Source organism: Embiotoca jacksoni, unplaced genomic scaffold, assembly GCF_022577435.1.
Source record: "Embiotoca jacksoni isolate LCO1_2020_lvr unplaced genomic scaffold, fEmbJac1.0.p SCAF_4, whole genome shotgun sequence".
NCBI classification, from domain to species: Eukaryota; Metazoa; Chordata; class Actinopteri; family Embiotocidae; genus Embiotoca; species Embiotoca jacksoni.
The window spans coordinates 12584150-12606051 of record NW_027185392.1 but is presented as its reverse complement, the minus strand read 5'-3'; the positions used below and the strand labels follow the sequence as shown (position 1 = coordinate 12606051).

General features: G+C 38.2%; 1 protein-coding gene across 1 annotated transcript in view; it reads left to right on the top strand.

Moving 5' to 3' along the window:
* Positions 1-21902, top strand: part of tbck (TBC1 domain containing kinase) — a 44982-nt gene that overhangs the window by 11808 nt on the left and 11272 nt on the right. The window contains exons 22-23 of the mRNA XM_069168047.1: positions 3503-3664; positions 12258-12430. Of these exons, the coding sequence (XP_069024148.1) occupies positions 3503-3664; positions 12258-12430 (335 nt within the window). The remainder of the gene's footprint in view (positions 1-3502; positions 3665-12257; positions 12431-21902) is intronic.

Below are 21902 nucleotides of genomic sequence, written 5' to 3'. Positions count from 1 at the left end.
TGTAAAACCTAACTGGGTATTACAAAACTCGAATTCACTGTATGAATATATGAGTATGGCTACGCTGGTGATTTTTTTCTCGTCATTGTTCTTAATGGATATTGATCTAGGTTTAATTTTGAAACTATTGTAACTGCCTCTCACCAATTAGCGTTGACCACTATGTAACCTATGTTATGTGCCAAAACTCTACCTCCACCGCCATCGTTGGAACTACTTCTACATCATTGCTCTGATTTCTGATTGTTCAGCCCTTCAGAGTGGCTGAGCAGACCTTCACGTGAACAGGGTTTCCAGACTGTAGTTACAGCAAAGACTAAAGCTGTGGAAGAAGGATTTAGCCAGACTGAATAAAACCAGTGATGGAAAAGGACTAAATACATACTTTACATAATTTACCTGAGTGTGTTTTTGTACTTATATTTTTCAGAAAATATAATCATTTGATAATGAATTAAAAGATCAGATGAATATATTAAGTAAATCAAATGTCCAAAAACTATAAAGCTGTTCAAATTCCAATGTCCAACATGCAAACATTACTTGGTTAAGTATTTCTCTTGAAGTGAAGTATTTGTCACTTCGTTGTTACTCGTAATGTAATAACAAAGTGACAGCTGCAGTTCTGCATATTGACTATCAACGTGATGAATAAGAAGTATCTGATTGTGCTCGAATTACTCCATGAAATACAGTATATCAACCATCAAGGATGTTTGTTATCACACAGCGATTTAAAAAATTATTAATCACATTGCATGCTTTTACATCCAGCTGAAAACGCACAATTAATGCATTCCAACCTGCAGCTCATGAAAATATTTTTGGGTGATATTATAAAGGAAAACAATACAGTAAGACACGATCCATTGGTAAGATGGGGTCACACAAAATCAATTTGAGGCGCTCAACTCCAGGGTGGTAAAAATAAGGCTTTAATGAATATGGATATAATGCATTATAAAAATGCATAAACACTTATCGTCAAGCTTGCTTCCTCAAGAGAACCATGAGGAAGGCTGCATGTGTTTTTAGAACTTGTTATGCCCATATTTATTGAAGACTCTTTTATATTGAGAATTTGAGAGTTTGTATACCACATTGAATGTTTTCCCTCTGTAATACAGTATTTTTAAGAGCACCCCTTGGATGCATGGGTCACATTGAACATTTTTTATATTGAATTTCAAAGAATCCAAAAATGTTAGAGTAGCTTGTGAAGTCTTAATGGCAGCACTGTTCTCTATGAGAATATGTGTACAACCATACAGTGCTGAGGTGGACAGAATATGCAAAGGGAACCTCTCTATTTAAACCTGTTCGCTAACAGCCCTGCAATGTCCAGCCTATGTGGAGACTAACAAGCTTGTATTGTGAGAGTGTTGAAAAGTGTTAGTTTAACTCTAAACAAATGTAAGAGTGTAGTTGGACAAATTGGACAGCACGATGATATAGCGTCTTAAGTATGTGTTGTCATCCCCCAGCAAGTACAGAACAGGAAAATGCTCATTCTAATGTCATTAAACTGGATGTCACTTCCCATTGACGTGACATGGTTGCCAAAGGATTAAAGCCCTGTGAGTTTTTTTTTTAATACATTTTTGGTGCAGATATCTGGATATTTTAATGAGGTTAATGTCAAATTTGCTTAAGATTTAATCATTGAGCTAACAGGAGTTTAAAAACAGATTTTTTTTCACAAAATTCAAGATCTTATTAGGGTGGATATTAGCAGGTCTTTGTGAACTTTGACTTAAGTAGTAGTTCTGGGACGTCAGGACTGCTGTTGAGCCTTGAATTGAATTGAATCCTGTGAATTAGGGAGGCGTTTGGTAGGTGAAGACAGGTAGTAATAGTAGACTCGCTGTGTTATTCTGCATTAACATGGTACTTTTGTGTGTACCAAAAACCAACAAGATGTCACTTCATTGATGAGGTCATAGCAGCTAAAGGATTAAATACCTGTCAGTCTTTTGATACATTTTAGGTGTAGGTATCCAAAATATGTAAAGATGTTTCATGGCAAATTTGCTTAAGATTTAATTCTATTCCAGCAAAAGTGCAAAAACTGATTTGTCATAAAATTCTACATTTTATTAGTTGGAAATTAGCAGGTTTTTGTGTACTGAATTTGGCGTAACCCAAGAGTCTTCCTGGGTGTGGTTAACCTCTTGTATCAAGGGTGCACAAAGATTTCAGTTTTTTCACATTCTCAGATTGCAGTTTGTCAGTTGATGGCAGAATTACACTTTTATCTTTCCACAGAGTGCAGGTACATCACTGAAATATGAGCAGGAACAACAGATCATTGTTACAAATTAAATTATATGCAATTAACCTTTGTTGCTTTTAGGCAGCTCCATCATGTGGATAAACTGTTGGATTAATTTCTTGCCTTCTCCATATAAATTTGAGACACCAGACTCTTTAAAGACACAATACAACCTGTGATTTACATTAATTGTAGCCAAATTGGTCTGAGTATACTTGATTCATTGATCTGAGCCCTGCACTTTGCAGTGGGATATTTCATTCTTCACTTAAACACACTCATATGCACTCACACAGAGGCCACTCCTGGGGTAGAGTGTGAGTTGTGACCCTTTTACCCCTTATCCTCCCCCTGAGGCGGTGTGTGAGTCCAGTATTCAGGAGGTGTGCCCTTCTGACTGCTAATGTCCCCGGTCCAATATGAGACAAGGTTGGACGGTCATCTTCCATTCACACACAGACACACCGCCTGTCACTCACAAGCACCAGTCTACTCAACTGACTGCTAATGTGGCGCAGATCCTCAGAGGCATTTTCTCCCCACTTCTGCTCTCTCTGCCTGCCTCATCACAGTCACACTCTGCCCACACGCACACACACACACACACACACACACACACACACACACACACACACACACACACACACACACACTGCCAGATATCCACTTTAACAAACCCTGGGATGATATAAACAGGTGGACAGTTCTGGTTTTAATGCATAAATCTCAACAGAAGAAACCTTACATTTTAAAATACTGAAAGTAATGTGACTGAAATAATAACCGCAGTTGGACATGTTATCAGGATGTGGTTTTGTTCAGATCAAAAAAAAGCCTGTGCATTTTTCTTGCTCTCAAGATCCTCAGCCCCCTGATGTTCTTCCTGTCATTTTTCCACAACAACACCCACCTAAAAAGATTTTCCCAGCTGCCACCCCCACATCAGATATCCCTCCAGGCAGCCTTGGCAAAGCACAATTTTGCTTAGTGAGCTTCCCATTTTAAAGCTGCAGAGACGTGTTAAGTAAATGCGCAATGGACATGCAAATCACACTCATTATATACAAACTGATTCCCCCATTTCTCAGTTTGTGCATAGTGCATTGTATTGTCCCGCTCGCAGGATCCTATTGTGCTTCTCTGGAGGGATTTGTCATTGCAGGCACTTATATTCTTAGTCATTTTTTAAATCTGCTCTTTGTTATGTTTATTTATGTACCTGCCATACAGATGTTTTTCCACTGCACAAGATCTTCCACCTGTGGGACACATTGCTGCTGGGTAACTCGTCGTTTCCCTTCTGCATTGGCGTAGCCATATTGCAGCAGCTCAGAGACCGTCTCCTGGCTAATGGCTTCAATGAGTGCATCCTACTCTTCTCTGACCTTCCAGGTGAGAATGTCAGCTGAGATGTCCCTCTGTTTATATGCAGTCTTATCGTTATTCCTCTTTTCAGCTCCATTACATATTTGTTAGTTGAAATGTTAATTGATAATTAACAACAGCCTACCACAATGTATCTGTGTGTGATGTCTGCAGTTGTCAGCAAAATCACACAAAAACACTTTTTTCTGCCTTTCCTATACCTGGGTATAAGGTTGTCCATCTGTATCAGCAACTGGCATTTGTAGGAGATTTATTTGTTCCACAGCGTACTAATGTGTGTTGAGCAGACAGCTCTGCACTCTGTTAAACAGTCTGTCACAGCACCCTGGGAATATTCTGCTCCTATCCTCTGTGGTTCTTCAGACTTTACACCATATTTAGTCTTTTTGAACTGTTTAGCCTCTTCGGTACAATATCATTAATTTAACATGAACCAGGGTACAATGTGTCACAATTGCATGATTATATATCCAATAAGTTGTGATAGCCTCAAATGAATAAAGCCAAAGGTTAGTACATGGATGTGAGGGTAGCCAGCTGCCTTAGGAAACATTGTGTTCTGCTAAAATAAAGATACACAGACATAGTGAAAATATATAAACTGTATAAAAATTTGGATGGCACCTCCAGGTCTGAAAAGTGAAGCCAATGCAGAGGTGCCTTAAAGTGCAATACCACTGAGGGCCACTAGGGGCTGGCTCCACAGAACTTCTGCCTTACATTTCCCTTAATGAATACCACTTGATTAAACACTGCAGTAAATGTTGGTGCAATGTGAAATGGCAAAAACAGAGAATTGGAAATGTCGCATGCGATGTACATACTTCTATTTTTTTCCCCAAATGAATTAATGAATTACAAATAATGAGGAACACTGCAAATTAACATGTTTTAACATCTCACTATACCACCTAAGTGTTTTGTCACTGTAGTGCAAAAATGAGATGTCGGAGAAGGGGAGGTGGAGTGAAACAGAGTGTTTAACTCAGCACTCTGATAGTGAATCCCTGCAGATTTTAGTGCATTACAGACAAGAGGAGCAAGTCTGCTTCCTCTCTTGAATAAGATACAAGAGGAGGGCCGACAAATCAAGGAGGAATTCAGTGGGTTATATATATTCATACAGGGCTAATGGAATGCATATTATTACCTTTGTTAAATCTGTTGGCGATATGTATTTATCAAGTTTTTTTTTGCAGATTGAATTCATTTCTGAGTTTTTAAATGTGGTATCGGCAGACACTGACAGTGCATCTGGGATTTTTCAGTTTTTGTCACTGTCTATGCCACACAGTGAGGACTCCTGTGTCTCTTCATATGTAGCCACTTCACTGTTCCTTTTCACTTGCACAAAGCCATTACATCAGCAAAGTATCAGTGACATAAAGTCTGAGAGCTGCATTCATTATATATGTCTTCAGATTGTACCTCTCGCCTGGGGGATAGCTCACACAATTTCCTTTAAAACTCTATTTCCAAATGCTGCTTAGCACTTTTTTCTTTCTTGGTGAACGGCAGTATGACATTGGGATTTTAAAACCAATTGAGACAGGGATGATTTGTCCAGAAGGGATGCTGGAGCACTCTGTAAACTAAGCCTTTCCTTGTGCCTGACTTTAGTGTTTCCATACTTCACTGAGTTGTACTGCCCAAGTCCAACAGATTCATGTGATTGAGGCAAGAGGCGAAAGGAGATCCAATTCTCCTTATAAAGGTAAAAAATGTTGGCCAAGAGCTGCAGTCAGCTCCTTTGGCAAGATTTCCTCCGAGTAGCTGCTTCTGCCAGCTTGTTTCTGTATACCACTGCCAGCCTCATTATCCCAGCCTGTGTATACCTGGGTACTTACAGTGTAGTATCTGGCATGCTCCTTCAACTATATTAGGAATTAAATCTGGGCTGTAGAATGACCTCAAATAGGACTTGTTTACTTAAGTTCCAGCCTTGTTCTGGTCCACACTACAGTTAGTTTTATATAACTTCTTACAAACACAGACTGCTAAATCCACTACCAACCAGTTTAGCACAGTATTTGTCAGTTCAAAGACAGTAGAGGCCCTACTGCTATGGGTTTATTGGCCTGTTTTAACCACACCAGCAATGCAGCTCTTTAGATGCCAATTCTAGTTTGTTGGTCTTTTAGTCCACCACAATGGTTCAGACTGTGATATCTCAACAATAGCTGATGGATTGTTATTATATTCATATATACACAATTATACTAACTTTGGTGATATTCAGATATTTCTGCTAGCACCACCATCAGTTCAAAATTTTACTTTTCTGGTACTTCAGTTTATGACCACATTTCCATCCTCCTTAGCTGTGCTTGGTCTAGGGTTAATTAGCAAATGTTAGCAATGTTAGTACGAAATGTCATTATGAGCACGTAGCATGGTGATATTAGTATTTAGCTCAAAGCAGTGTTTTTCCAAAATACAACCAAGTGTCATCAGTTGCTGCAAATTGAATAATTGTAGAATTATTTTATTTTAAGGTCATCTTTTATACATTCAAATTCCAGAATTTGGAGCACCGAAAACTGAGTTTTTAACATGCTCGTTTCATTGCAAGCGTGTGAAGGTCTGTGTTGTACATCAACAGTTTAGCACAGTTGACTGCAGTGAGTTCTCTCTACAGGCCAGCAGTTATAATACAGGTTACAGGACATATTATGCATGCTCGTGTGTAAGTAAATATTTTTTTGAATAATAAATCATCATCTTCTTACCAAAATATCAACATAGTAATGATATTAATAATGGCATATCTCGGCCTGGTTCATTTTCTGGAGATAACCGACATTGTTAACACGCAATGAATAGTCAGGTTAGTTTCTCATCAGCTTTCTACTATTTCACTCTTATTAAAAAAACCTATCACACTATGACTTGTCAAATGAAAAATTTATCATACTGTCTACCATGTATACAAAGGGCTACATATGCGTACAAATACAATAATTATTATCTATCTGGCAACACAGCTTTTACAAGCCTTTCTTAATGGTAAAATGGTGTAACTATTCAAAAAGCACATCATTCATTGACTTGCAGTGTGTGTGACAGAATACATAAAACTTGAAAGCAAACATAGATTTGGCATTTTGATATCAATATGTTATTTACATGTTAATAATGCTGTTCAGATTTTGTTGGGAGACTGGTTTTAAAGGTCAGTTTGTGTTCTGTCGCACAACATTCATGTTTATGAATACACACACAAACTGATAGATATCCTGTGATTTGTGGCCAGCACCTGCTCCTTTCTGCCATCAGGTGTGCAGAATTGATGTCCTCATACAGCTGAAGCTCACATTCATTTGTTTCAGAGCAGACTCCACATGCGTCACATTTTGTAACTACAGGAACTGCATGTGTGGAGCCAGAAAAACATACCCTGCTGCTGGCTGGACATTATAAAAGTAGAACAAGAAAACATACTAAAAGAAATTAGATTAGATTAGATTAGATTTGACTTTATTAATCCCACAGTGGGGAAATTCGGTCGTCACAGCAGCAAAGAAAACTAAAAAGTGCACACAATGTGAACAAATTTACAAATACATATGAGAAATAAGATAGATAAAAATTTTTTTTATTATTTTTGAATAAATACACAGACATATAGGAACCAGCTGATTTTAATATGCATTGTTAAACGCTTCAGGAAAGAATTAAAGATTTCATTCAGCAGGCATGTTAGAACTGTACTTACATTGCAATGTAAATCAGTTGGTGCTTATTATTTCCCATTTTGACCTTTCATACCAGGCACACATTATTATGTTTATTGCCAATTTCAGCCTATGCATGATGGAAGCCTGTGCTAATCATCAATAACTTTGTCAGTGGTTAAAAAATAAAGGATCCTGCATGTTACATTCATTTAGACAGATGGATGAACTTTGGAAATATACATAAATAGACTTGACATTTAGTTTTAAAAAAAAAAGTCCACTCCCCTTCTTTTTCTGTCTGCAACTGTCAGGATAAAAGTTAACGGTCAAGATAATATTGCCGGACAGTGGCTCTTAAATGATTCAGACACACTACTCTCTTTCCCTCCTTCTAGGCAGTAAATGGGGTTCGTGACAATAATTCTCAGTGACAAGCCTATTACACTTAACACAGAGAAGTCTACAGTTGCCAATATTCTGACAAAGAGGACAAGTCCATATTCACAGTGATAGTCGTGCTTGTTTCCCTGAAATGAATTATGTCAGTTCAATCATATGCTGTATATTGTAAGTCGTCATTGTACATATAAATACAAATACATCTTCATAAAAAATATATATCTTATAAAGAATTCTTGATATATCAACATTTTCAGACCATCAAAAAAAGACTGAAACATTGCTGAATTATTTTCAATTAAGTTTCGTCTTTGATATGACACTCCTTATGAGAGTATGAAATAAAACAAAATGTAAAACAGGTAGCTCGTGCTGCAACATTTTGCCTCGCAGCTAGCAATCCATCTCAGCTTGCCATTTGCTGGCCATTAATCTCATTTTGTGATTCCCATTTGCTTAGTCTTGTAGCCTCAGGTAATCTATACAACTCTCTCCTGTTTGGAGACTTCATTGATTCACAATGGACCATAGAGGCTCTGCGGCTGACAGGAACTGTGTGTTTACTGATGATGCAGCGGCATTTGCCTTCACGGGACATTAGCATCTGCCTCAATGAGCCGAGATAGGCACAAAACTGATGAGCTCTAGTTATAGACGTTTAGCTCTGATAAAAACAGCCTCGACTTGCTGAAACTTCCCACAGCAACATTGCATGCAGAGACGCCTCGATAACACTAGCAGAAGGAGAAGTAGTACATCGATGTTGAAAATAAAAAACAATGCCTCGGCATGACAATTGGCATGTGACATACTATACATTCACATTTAGTTAAGACTCAGGCCAGTAGTCTGGTGTGGAGCTTTTTAACACAAACAAAATAAGCATACATCTTTTAATAATGCTAGCAACCAACATCAAGGTGGACCTCAGTATCTACAGTTCCACGACTATATTGACCTGAGGCCATATTTATGAATTATCTCAGAATCACTCTAGGAGTTTTGCTGAGAGTTGAACTAGGACCAAGGTCCCTACGCTCACTATCATCAAGGACTTGTGTGACTAACACTGCATATTTTATTTTGCAACCATAACTTAAAGAAATAAAGTCATTTTATAGTTTTCTGACTGGTACCAGTGCGCAATCAACAGCCCTCGAAGCCTGACAGGCTGCTTTGTATACAGTTTTATGCAGTGAAACGACATAAAACTAAAAACTAAAAATAGCTTCACTTGTATGACAAAGAATAAGTGTACCTTCAACAAAGAAAATATACTATATTTACTTATTTTATTTGTATTGTACAAATATAATGCCTGTGCTTTCTCTGGGTGCAACAGGTTCCTCCTACAGTCCAAAGACATGCATGTTATTTTAATTGATCATTTTAAATTGGCCATAAGTGTGAATGTGAGCATGGTTGGTTGTCTGCCTTTCCGTGTTGGCCGTTATGGACTGGTAACCTGTCCAGGGTGTACCCTGATTTTGCAAAGTCAGTTTGGATAGGCTCCGGCCCTCGCTGTGACTCTGTTTAGGATAAAGCGGGGATGGATGAATGGATGGTCATATATTATTTAACATTATAGCAAAGATGACTACAACTTGGCTACATTAATATTTTAGGCTTTCCTTTTCACTGTTATTATATTCCTGTAATGTTTATGGTGCATCTACGTGTCATATGCAGCCTGGCCATTTGGCCACAACAGCAAGGATTATGCAGTCTTAATCAAAAATGTGTTCTATCTTATTTGATTTATAAATGTTCCAAGGCAAATCCAAGAAAATGAATCACAGCTGTACGTTGGCTGCAAGTATTTCCTCTGGTTTCAGTTAAGTTTCAGTTTGGATTGCATTCATTTGTTTCCTGCACGTTGAGCACAGTTTATGAATAACTCAGAAAGATTTTGCTACAAGTACGATATATATCTTATAATCAAAATATTTGAAGAATCTTTTTCTTATTCCTCTCCTACTTATAAGAGTCAAACATGCTTGTTTGTCATCAGGTATTATTGTCCATGCTGATGTGTTCTAACAGGCTTAGCACCTCTATAGCTCTTTTAAATCTGGTGGGAATTTGGAATAACATCCAACATTAAGAAATGTTATGCATTAGGACCAAATATGATGAAAGTGAACACTCCAGGTCAGCTAGAATTTATTTCTTAGTGATGATTAACAAGAAGCAAGGTACAGTACATTGACTGACTAAAGATATGATAATGGAAACTCCTGCGAATGATACCTGACTTACTTAAAGCCATTTAATATCAATGCATATTATTAATCTGAGTAACACTTGGAATACTTAGAAAGTGGAACACAAATATGCTAAAAGAAAAATAAAAAAAATAGTGCATTATGCATACAAACACAATATATTGGTGCATTTTTTTTTAATTTGATAGAGCCCCAGTATTCAGTATTACCTCAAATTTTGACAAAACAAATATGATTAACCTACAATACTACTGTATAAAAAATGAATGGAAGAACAAACCCCTGGATAAAAAAAAAGTCACTTCCCACATGCCAGATATTGTACTGAAATGAGCAATGTCATCATGGATTACAATTAAAGAGCTACACTATTCAAAAAGGGAGAAAGGGTTTGTCACAAGGCTTGATGTTTGGCTTTATAATCTCTGGGTTAATCTAGAGTAATTTTACTAATTTCATGTTTATTATAACATCAAGGGTTGAAACAATACAGCAGATTTTCTATATTTATTTTAATTCACTAAAGTCTCTCATCTTCATTACTATACATGTGCGCCACAGTTCAATTCCACAAACACCCTGGGTTGCTCTTAATTAATCATGCAATTCGACTGTTTGTGGCGACAAGTCACAGCCCACAATCAGCACCTATACATAATTACTGAAATGTAATTTTGTCTGACAAAAAAGAAAAATTGCTGGTTAACAAAATTGGCTGTCTTGGAATGCCCAGCTGAGCCCAGGGCTTGAGCGCTGCTATCAATCTCCTCTTCCTCATTTCTGCCTCTTTTAGCAGGAGGAGTGATTGCATGCAGCATTCATGGCCCCAGGGAGGGAAAATGTGTTTCCCTGAATTGCCTGCAAGCCTGTCGCTGAGGAATCTTAGACCACCAGTGTGTTTTTCACTGGAATGGACCTTGTAACTGAGTTTGTGCAGTCCTAGCCCATGGGAGTTGGCAACCCCCTAACCTTGACACTGCTGTGGGACAGAGAGGGGAAAAAGATACATCTCCTATATTATTTCGCTTGAGCCTGAGCCACGTGCAGGTCATACCAAGGAGCGCTCATTAGCCAGTCTTGCTTATTAGCCATGAAGAAGCAGAGTGAAAGAGAGAGGCTGTCAGTGTGAAAGATTGTGAAGGAAAGAATTCCTAATTTACGCAAATCCTCGGCTAATCCAGTGAGTCCCAGTTCCCAAATCCTCTCTATTCTCAACGCAAGAAGCAGGGGAATGATGTATACTGCTGCAGATGCATTCAGGGAATGAGAATAAATGTTGCTTTGCACTGAAAACTTATTTTGGGATCAGAGCATAGATGATGGATGGCAGCTAAGTGATGGGCAGTTATTATCTGAAAGAGCCACTGGCACTGCTGGTTGTCTACTTAAGACTATAAATGGCATCAAAATGCCAAGGTCAAGCTGCTCACTTCTGCAATTAAGCCTCCCACACTACATTTCCATTACTCGTATGCTTTATACCTCAGTCAAGGGAGAGAATCCGTTTTTGTACTTACTTATTTTCATTCAGTCAGTCTCTCTTTTAGTTTAGTATTCTCTGACATTTCATTCAGCAATGTTATCTGTTCAAAATATTTACTTGTTCAATACTTTGGTAGATGACTACATACCATAGACTGTATATAAAAGTGGATGTATACTTTCGAGTGTAAAAAAATGAGGCCCATGCAGAAGTGCCATAAACTGCAATATGACAGAATACCTGTAGGGATTGACTCCAAAAAGCCTCGGGCTCCATAGACTCCTATTCAACTTCTCTCATTAAATACAAAGTCAATAAATTGTTTCCACAAGTTATTATGGTTGTTAATTAAATACTATCAATAGTTTTAAACTACACCTCAAGAAGGCATGTTTTTGGGTGTGTGTCTGTTTGAGTGACAGGCCTGTGGTGCAATCAAGTTTCCCCTATAGGTGGGCGGGATGTAGTCTCCTCGGGTTTCCAATCAGATCAAGTCAGATTTGTTCGCTACTCCTCAGCTTGTCTAAATACGGTTTCTTCTGGCTCCAAAACGGTACAAACAAGCATCATGGCAATTGCAGAAAAAGTCAAACTTGATGCTTCATAACGGCAGTTCACAAACCTATAAGGAACGTCAATGTTCATTGTGGTTTGTCAAATACCTAAATCTTAAAACTGTCAAATTTTTAAGAATAACCCATGAAAAAAATATTGGTTGGGACACTGTTGTTCATGACTTTGCTCATAGGGTAGGAGCAACTCCAACATGGCAGGTAACATTTTCATATTTTTGTCCTGTTGTTTTTGTTGCACAGAAATTGACATTGAGCGCTGCGTCCGTGAATCCATTAACCTCTTCTGCTGGACTCCAAAGAGCGCTACATACCGACAGCATGCTCAGCCACCAAAGGTTGCTGGTGACAATGGCTTTGGGAAAACAACAACATACTACTCATCTGACTACCAGGACATGCCAAAGACAGACCTGGTGAGTTTTACTCATCTCACTCACACATTTGTCACATACACAGACGCACATTTTTTTTTTTCAAAAAAATGCAGTAGATTTTAAATGAATTGTCATTTAAAATTGTCCGCCTTTGCTATCTGAAGTTTCTGAAGTTCTGAACTGAATATCTGAATAGTACTTTCTACGTTTACCGAGTCAATGTCCTCTAAGGTTATGCCACAGTGCAAAGAGAGAAGCCTTTTTTCTGTCCTGATGTCAGTTTTTTTTTATTTGTTTTCTTAGTATCTGTAATCTGAGGTAATAAATTGCCTCATCAAGACACACGTTTCAATAAAAAAAAATAATAATAATGTAAGTTAAAAGCAGACTGAAACAGGACTTTTAACATGATTGGAATTTATCACATCCCATATGTCTGCTACTCTGGGAAAAACCTTTATCTAAACATTTTAAATTATTGATGATACTTTACATTTCAGCTTGGTAATAACAAAGCAATAATGGGTCAATGTTTTTGTAATTTTCAGAAATATTATCTTGGCAGGAACAATGATAATATATTGGTAATATTGTGGTTTTATTCTGTAATAGAATGACATTCTAAAAAAAGAAACATGTAAGTACATATACACACACACACACACACACACACACACACACACACACATATATATATATCTACTGCAAAGCTTTATTAGGTCATATTATCTTAGTAATAATGAGTCAAAATCAGACTAATATTGTGTAATATTAAGATGAGGTTCTATTTTGATGAAAGAGAAGGCAATAGTGGGTTAAAAACAGGGTTATATACTTGTTGATGTTAGGGTGATGTTTATTACAAAAGTTAAAGGGTAACAGGAAATCTATCAACAATTACCATAAATGATGTTGAGTTCTACTGTGATTATACTTTAAGATCATTTTAATCAGTTTTAAATGCAGTAACCTATGATTTAAAATATGCATACCAGCGTTTATCTTCAGTGATAAATCCTAATGTTTACGTTGCCATTGTGTGCAATTGGTTTTCTCTAGAATGTTTTCACTGCCACCCATGCAGGCTGGAACTTCCGAGACATGTTAGGTGTCAGGGACTTTATACAAGGTTTATGTGTTTTATCGGCATCTGAATTTAAGCTATGAGGTAGATTTGACTTGTGACACCTTTTTCTTTGAGAAATCATTTCCAAACAGTTTTTCTTCTGTTAGGTCAGAGAGCTTACAAATTGTTGTCACTTTCATCCTCTTTCTTTTTTGCATGAAGAGTAACTAATCGACTAACTGAATCAGCACCTATTGTTTTTGACTGATCTAAGTGTAGAGCAGCAGAGTCACTCCAGTTGGCCTGGTAAAATGTATTATTTTTCATGTTCCTATGGAATCTAAAGTAACGGTGTAATACTACAGTGCATGCCAACATCAGTCTTTAATTTCCAAAATCTCCAAATCTCTTCTTTTAAAATGTAACCTATTTACAAACAAAGCCAATTCAAAATATGAATAGAATAAATGACACTGTATTTACCTTGGTGTAAACCAAACACAATACATTCATTTAAATAAATTTGGCAGATGTGTTAATTGAAAGCCAAGTTCATTTAAGTTCCATAGGAGGAGGCACTGGATGTTAAATCCATCCCTCCTAAGATACAAGAATATAAATATAATTAAAATTAAACACATTGGAAACATTTATTCAAACAAACCAAAGTAAAAAGTGTTTATAGTGATTAGTATTGATGTGATTCCATCTTTCACAAAAGCCTTTTGTCTTTGTTTGGCTTTTGTGGCAGAGACCTGTTTGCCTTTCACACCTGAATGCATCGTGTCCCGAAAGCTCACAAACACTCTTGTCAGCCCGATCTGCTGCTTGCCCGAGTGTATGCTGTAATCTTTCTCATTCAGCTGGGGCTCATTTGTATGGGTGGTGGCATTGATCCATCACATCTATGTGCACCCCTCCTCGTCCGCTGAAAACAGTCAGGCAGGAGTGTACTGGGTTGAAATGTCACTCTCATAACTGGAGTGGCACAGACACATAAAAACAAGTGACACGCTGTGTACATTAAGACTGCACAGAACAGAAAAAAAACAAAACCTGTTTCCATGTCTGTATGGCCACCTGACTGTTGTTGGAAGACAGTCTTGAAAAGAATGGGAAATTACCCTTTAAGCCAAAATCTATTCGAAATAACAAATATTTCTTGCATGAAAAATCTCCGAAAGGAAAATTAAAGGAAACACCAAATAGACAAACCTTTCACACGAGCTGTTAATAACAACATTTTGTGTCAGCTTGAACTTCCGGTGACACTCACTGGTGCTGTATGTGGAACTGATGTCATACAGTCTGTTCGGCCTTTTCCTGTGCTGGTCCACAGTGCCAAAAATATTCTAGAATATGGTGGGGTTGAAACCGTACGGATGCATTCTTTATACTTTATGTTTGTGTTACATGCCTTCCCGTGGCCCCTCTCTGGTAACTCTCTAGAGCAGGAGGCCCCGTCAGCAGATTCTCAGCCCTCGTAGTGAACAGACATCCATCTCACCGGACAGCTGCTGTCCAGTCAGCTCGGTCCGATTGACTGAATAGGAGTAAACAAGCTCTACTTTTCTTTTCTCACAAGACAAACATGGCAAATATAATCCAAAAATACACTTTGATTGCACAGTTATAATAAATGGAGACAATTTATTGAAAGACTTGGACATTTTGGGATATTCTTTGATTTGCTTAGGTGTTGAGAGTTTAATGTGAAGACAGATATCAATCTCATGTCTGTGCCGTAGTTATAGTGTTACAGCTAGAGTGTTAGAGGCTGTTAGCTTAGCACAGTAGTGCAATAACTATTCAGCTTCTTTACTTAGGTAAAAGTCATGTAGTATTTAATGTAAGGCAATGAAAAAAATACTCCTACAAGTAAGAAGTGTGCATGACCAACCCTACTTGATACATTGTTATTATTTATGACATCAATAGATATTTAATGCTGAAGCATCAGTGTGTAAGTAAATCTATTTTACAAAATGGCAAACATCAGGTCGAGATTTCAAGTTCATACCAGACTTAAAATTATTCGTGGCTCCGTTTGCTGTGCAGCCACTTTGTGTCGCCGTGTTTTGTACCTGAAAAATACATTCAGAAGACACTGTGCTCCTTTTTGTCCATCAGAGTTTTTTTTCTTTGCTTTTTAGAACCATTTAATCGATTAACTCCTGCTCTTCTCCTGTTGAGAAGCTTTCAACGAGTGCCCAAGCCAGTCAATCTCTTTCAATTTTAATGAAGTCTAAAACAAGGAGCATAACACATTAATTACTTTTACGTCTATTTAAAAATGAGTACACAGGCAAATGCAATTAAATTTAAAAGAAGTGTATTGAACTATTTACAATATATTTACATATTTACTGTAAGTGGGTGGAGAAAAAGGGGGGGGGGTTGGGTGGTGGGGGAGGAGGGGTAAAAGAGTAGGGTTGTGGGGAAGAGGGTGAAGGGGGTTGGATCAGGGGTAGGGGGATAAAAAGTAAAGGGAAGAGTGAGAGGGTGAGGTAGCAAGGGGGGGGGGATAGGGGTGAGGGTTTCAGAAGGAAGGACACACTGCTGGAGCTTCACCCCTGTTCTTTCTTCTCCTTTTTGTCTTCTTTGTTATCTTCTCTTTTTTCTCAGTCTTTCTTTTCTCTTCACTCCTCCGTGTCTCCTTCTCCACCTTCTCAGTTTCTTTGCTCTCCATCTTTTCTTTCCCTTCATTTTGCATCTGTTCTTTCTCTTCCTTTCTTTGCTTGTCATTTTCCTCTTCCTCTTTCTTTTTATTCTCCTCTTTCTCCTGTTGAGCTCTCTCTTCCAGCTTCTCTCTTTTGCGTTGAGTGCAAGCTGTCAAAAAAAGAAAAAAGAAAGACAGAATATCTTATATTCTACTAAACTGTGATGAGGACTGAAACAAGCTGTTGGGATCCAACAAGTTATTGTTGTAAACAGTGTCTCAGAGCAGGTCCTTCTCCTTCTCCACCTCCTGCACTGTCCTCTTTCATCGTTTATTTCTACAAGCCATCTCCTCATTGAGGTTTACCTCTAGAGCAGACGTCTTCAACAGGAGGTACTGAAGGGGGTCGTGAAATTTTTGGTCGATTAGACAATTTTTTATATTTCTTTGAATATTTTTTTCCACAAATTTAAATGTCTTTAAATACACATTAACATGAATCCAACATATTGTAGCGAATGGATAAATGGAGGCAGAAGATGTTATCTTTCAGTCAGAAATGCACACATTCAGTGACACACAGGAGCTTTCTCAAGCTGGGCACCAGTTCACTCACAGCGTGAGACAAGCCTGGATCTGTCCCTCCAAGCCTCCTGCACACAAAGAGGAGGACCCGCCCCTTTCACTATATATGAACCTGTGTATTATTTGAATAGCTTAGTATTGAATGCACAATAACAAGGTATGTTTATACATGGCACTAGGCCCAGTTTAATATAAAACACAATTGTATACAATATACAGTATATAGTAGGGGGTCCCTGCTCCATCTCCCTATCAGTTTGGGGGTCCTTGGCCTGAAAAACGTTGAAGACCCCTGCTCTAGAGCATAACCGTTGATCTTCCATCGTTCTTCACTCCTCTTTAGCTCTTTATCTTTTTAAGCAAGGACGTCCAGGATCTCCACGTGAGCTTTGGTACAAGCTCTCCTTTTTCTTATTTCTCTCTTGAGGAGCTCATCTTTTTGCTTGAGCTCTTCTTGAAATCAGCTCACCTCTTGCCTCTAGGCATCTTCTAGGTGGCCAATTGGGTGGCAACGATGTTTACTAAACCTGAAAGTAGAAATAGGAGAAGTGATTGTGTGTGTATTATAGTACGACTGAAAGGAATGTATTAATCAGATGCGCAAATCTGGAGAGACGACTGCTCTTATTGTGGTGAGAAGGAGATGCAGGGGAACTAAATAATACATAGAGAACGTGGTTTTACACCCGTGGAAAAAAAATGTAGATGTCAGAGGGAAAAATTATTCAGACATATCGTCTTTCCAGCGATGACATTTCTGCGTTATTGAACGAACCGAATGATGATTGACAGCCAACAACAAGGAGGAGACACGAAATACCAGCAATTAATAAACTTCTTACGACTCAGCATTGTCCTGCTTCTGAGTCATTCCAGCGTGTAGCTGCTTGGATGTCCCACCCAGTCCAGATATTCAGGTGTGCTGTCACAGGTCCTGAATGTGTCCCTCAGAATTCACAGGTAGCTTCATAAGGTTCACGAGCACTCGCGAGGCTCTGAATGAAAAGTCACCTGTTCATCACAGAAAGAGCTGGACCTGCTGATCGGTGTTTGTTAGAGATTCTCATCCACCTCTGTTATTGCCGACGTTTTATTAAGCCTTTTTTTCACTTTTTTGTTTTTCCCACAGTATTGACTTTTTTGCTAATAATTTCCTATATAGTGTTTTGTTCTTGTTAGGGCCCGAGCACCGATGGTGCGAAAGCCCTATTGTTTTGTATTTTAGTGGAGTCACGAGTGGGCGTGGCCAAATGGCTCGCTAGCACCCCCTAAACACATGCCCTGGTGGCCACATTTACCTACATGCACGAAATTCGGTGGACATACATATGTATCACACCAAGATGTACAAAAAAGTTCCATCGCAACATTACGTCAACTCAACAGGAAGTCCGCCATTTTGAATTTAGTCGCCATTTTTGGCGATTCACACATGTTGTACTTTAACAAACTCCTACAGATTTTTTTCAGACCGACTTGAAATGTAGTCTGTGCACTCTTAACATGTTTGGAATTAAAAGTTATCAAAATAACTTGTTTTCGTCGATCGGTGTGCCCGTTCCATGGCGGCCAAAAAGTGCCCCAAAAATGACTTTTGGGTCACTTTTTGCTATAGTATGACTTTTTGTTTTTTCATAATTTGGATGACATGCTATAGTATGATTTTTTTTTTAATGAAGTCATAACAAAGGGGGGAATCAATCCCCTAATGTTCCTGCTGAGAGGCAACAGTGCTAACCACTGCACCACCAATCTTCCCAGGCATCACTCTGCATTGTGACAAATCTTTGTCCAAAAAGTGAACCAAAAGTCATTTTTGTACATAGTATAGCCAGGGCGATGCGGCTAAGTTCGAGATAGGAAGTTGATGTTTAAGGTCAAACAATGCTCCAAACATCACAAAACTTGTGTCAGGCACCAACTGTCATGACTTTTTGCAGATGTTAAAGCTGTTTTTTTTAAGAAGAACAAGGAACGAGATCGAGAAAAAAATTTAAGCTGCAAGGTGGGTTATGCGTGCTGCATGTTGGGAAGCTGGCTTCCCCGACCCGCTGGATCCACAGCGTGCGAGGGCCCGCATATCACGGCTTGCAGTTTTAATTATATTAATATTTTTTTATTTCAATGGGATCAGATTTCCTTTTCCTTTTGCGGTCGCTGTTTTCCATTGCTGGAATCACTTTAACACACGCAAACCCCTCATTTAAATACAGCGATTTGCACTTAATTTCAATGACGCAATTGATATTAGTAAATCACCCGCAAAACGGGTGCAAAAAAACTTGCTAACTTTTAGAAGGAACACACAATTTAGTACCCTTTATTTGAGATCTTAGTAAATCAGGCCCTCAATCTCTGATGGCAGAGTAGAGGGTGTCTCAGTGACTGCATAAATTAATTTTGGGACAACTGGTTTGTGTGTTGTGTCATCATTGCAGCTGGAGTGAACTGATTTGTTGCACAAAAAGCAGCACCAAACTGTACTGCCACAAATACCTGAAATAATTTTTTTTTTAAATCATGTAATTGATCATAACAATGAACACCAAAGAAAAATACAACCCGTACACATCCCATATTCTTAGAAGCTGATCAAAATGGCAAAGTTTTTGACAGCAGAAAGAGAGGATCGCCTCATCAATTAATTTGAAGAGTGCTTACAAGTTAAGTTTTTAATTTGAGTTTGTTTGGGGTTAAGTCTGAGTTACAGTACATGCGTATATATGACCGTTCACTTTAGTAATTGTTTAAAGCCTTATTTAAATTTTCCTCAAGACCCTGGTTCCAGTTTTTACGAACTTGGGCACTAAATGTTGAACATGTAGAATTGAGCAGTCCAAGTTGGGTCAGGTAATATATCTAAGATTTTTAGTGAATGGGTAAAACCAAGACTTGCATATTTTGCACAATATATATAGTAGTATGTATTGAATGAACACCTGTCTGACAGATTGCCAGCTTTGTGAACCATGAATGTGACTGAACCATTTATGTGTCAGACATTTTTCTGAATTTTTATAAAGTTTTGGATTGTGTTACATCTTACATGTTGCAGGTGTTTATTTGTGTTCATACCCTATTAGTTTTATTGTCAAGTATTAAAGCTTAATCACATGTAATATTATATTTGCCTATAAAGTCATATTTTAATACTTCAAATGGAATGTGGCACAGATTTATACCAGCTGCAAAGGTCTTCATTAGACATTTTTATTTCAATTAAGCATTTTTTTAATAACTGAGTCATTACACTAAAGTGCAAAGCAAGTTGCTTATGCAGCACTTAGCAACATTATATTTCAGCCACTGTAAGTCAAGTGCAAGTCTGGACTTGAATTCTGTGTTTTGTCAGCGAAAATAGAGATTCATTTTCATTAGAGGTGGTGGCTTTTTTTTTTTGCCCTTCCCAACAAAAACTGTTTAGGGTACAAGTGGGAACAGCTGTGTGGCCAGAGTTAAAACAGGAAGTATATGAGAAGCTGGAAGATTCTGTTTTAAAACCCTCCTTGATGTGAAAATTGCGTGATTCTGTGTGTGTGGGTGCTGTGAGGGGTGTTTCTTGTCACCATTTTTCTCAGATCATGACCTGAATTATGCTCGTCTTCTCTTTGTCTGACTTCATACTTGGCAGATAAAATGTGGTTCTGTTTTTGAAATTATGTTCACACATCACAGACTGTCTTGTTTGATATGTGAACATGTCAGCACAGCTATAAGCATGCGGTGTGAATGCACTTAAAATAAACCATTGACCTTGTTGTCAAGCTTTACCACAGTCTGATGATTCCCACTTCAATATAGTAAATTCATTTTTTCTTTTTTTTCTTTTGGCAACCTTGTACCGTGAAAATCAGTGCATAGATGTGCACGCTAACACAAACCACTAGACAGGATTTGTGTCTTCTGTTTGGTGGCTTTGTTTCAGCCTCATCACTGTCAGGCCAGTGAAATGACAAAGTGTCATTAAGCAATTCATTGGCTGGCACACACCGCTCATCATGACATTTAAGTCAACATGCGGTGCTCCATTAGACCTAACCAGTGACAAGCTGCATATTTTGCCAATTTGTGTCAGTACATTGAATGTGTATATACTTGTGTTCATGTTATGAAAGACATTATTTTGTTGTACTGAAGTAGATCTATGTGTTGCCACTCATCTTTGCTTAACAGCATGTATGAGCTCAGCCAGCCAGATGAGCCTCGTCAGCTCTCTTGAACTTTCCAAAGTTCTCATCCACTTTTATTCAGACGCGCCTTTAAACAAACCCATGGTTTTTTTGGGGGGGTTTTTTGTATGTTTTATCAGGATCAACTGCATTTTGTAATAAAACACCATAACCAAACTGAGGAACTACAATGGACAATATATAAAATGGAAGTAATCTCCATGATGTCATCCTTTGGTCTCTTGAAAAGCGGTTTTGAAGCTCAGTTCTCAGTGTCTGGTCATCATTATCTTAGGAGAGCCTAACTCAGGCTTACTCCTGGCTAGTGCAAAAATAGGCAAAGAGGTGGTGTGTGGATGGAGTTTATGTGGGTCCATTGAGTCCTAGTTGCTGAAATCTGTAGGTAGCTTGCTAACTGTTACAGGACTAACCTGTTCCTCAAAGCAGCCACATCCTTAATAATGCATCATTTTAAAAGCATTTAAACAATTAAAATGGGTGAGTCACGTGAATAATCACGTCCATGCAGGTTGTCGTAATCTGTGGAATTAGTAAACAAGACCGAAACCATTTATTCTACCAGGCTTTGTGTTTCTTTTTTTTTTTTTTTTTTTCAATGATGAAACATATGGGGATTGACTCACTGTCTGAGCCAGCCTCAAGTGGCCATTTGACAAACAGCAGGTTTTGGTGCTTCATTGGCTTCATTTTTTAGCCATGGAGGTTGCCAAATGGAAATTTTGTCCAAAACATTTATTGTTACCAAACACAACGCATTAGCGGAGCACCCATCTATCAGGTTTTTTTTACTGATGTATACTGAACACCTTAGCATTGGTGGGTTGTTATAGCTACAGCGCTGTGGTTTTCTGCGAAGTAGCCTATACCATTTCCTTAACAGGCATTATTACTCTAGCAAGTGAGTAATCCTACAGAAGCGTTACTTAAGAATAGATCGATTAATCCACTTTGCCATTTTCACCTCTTTTTGTTTTGTTTTTGAGAAACAATACAGAAAAACATACGGAGCGC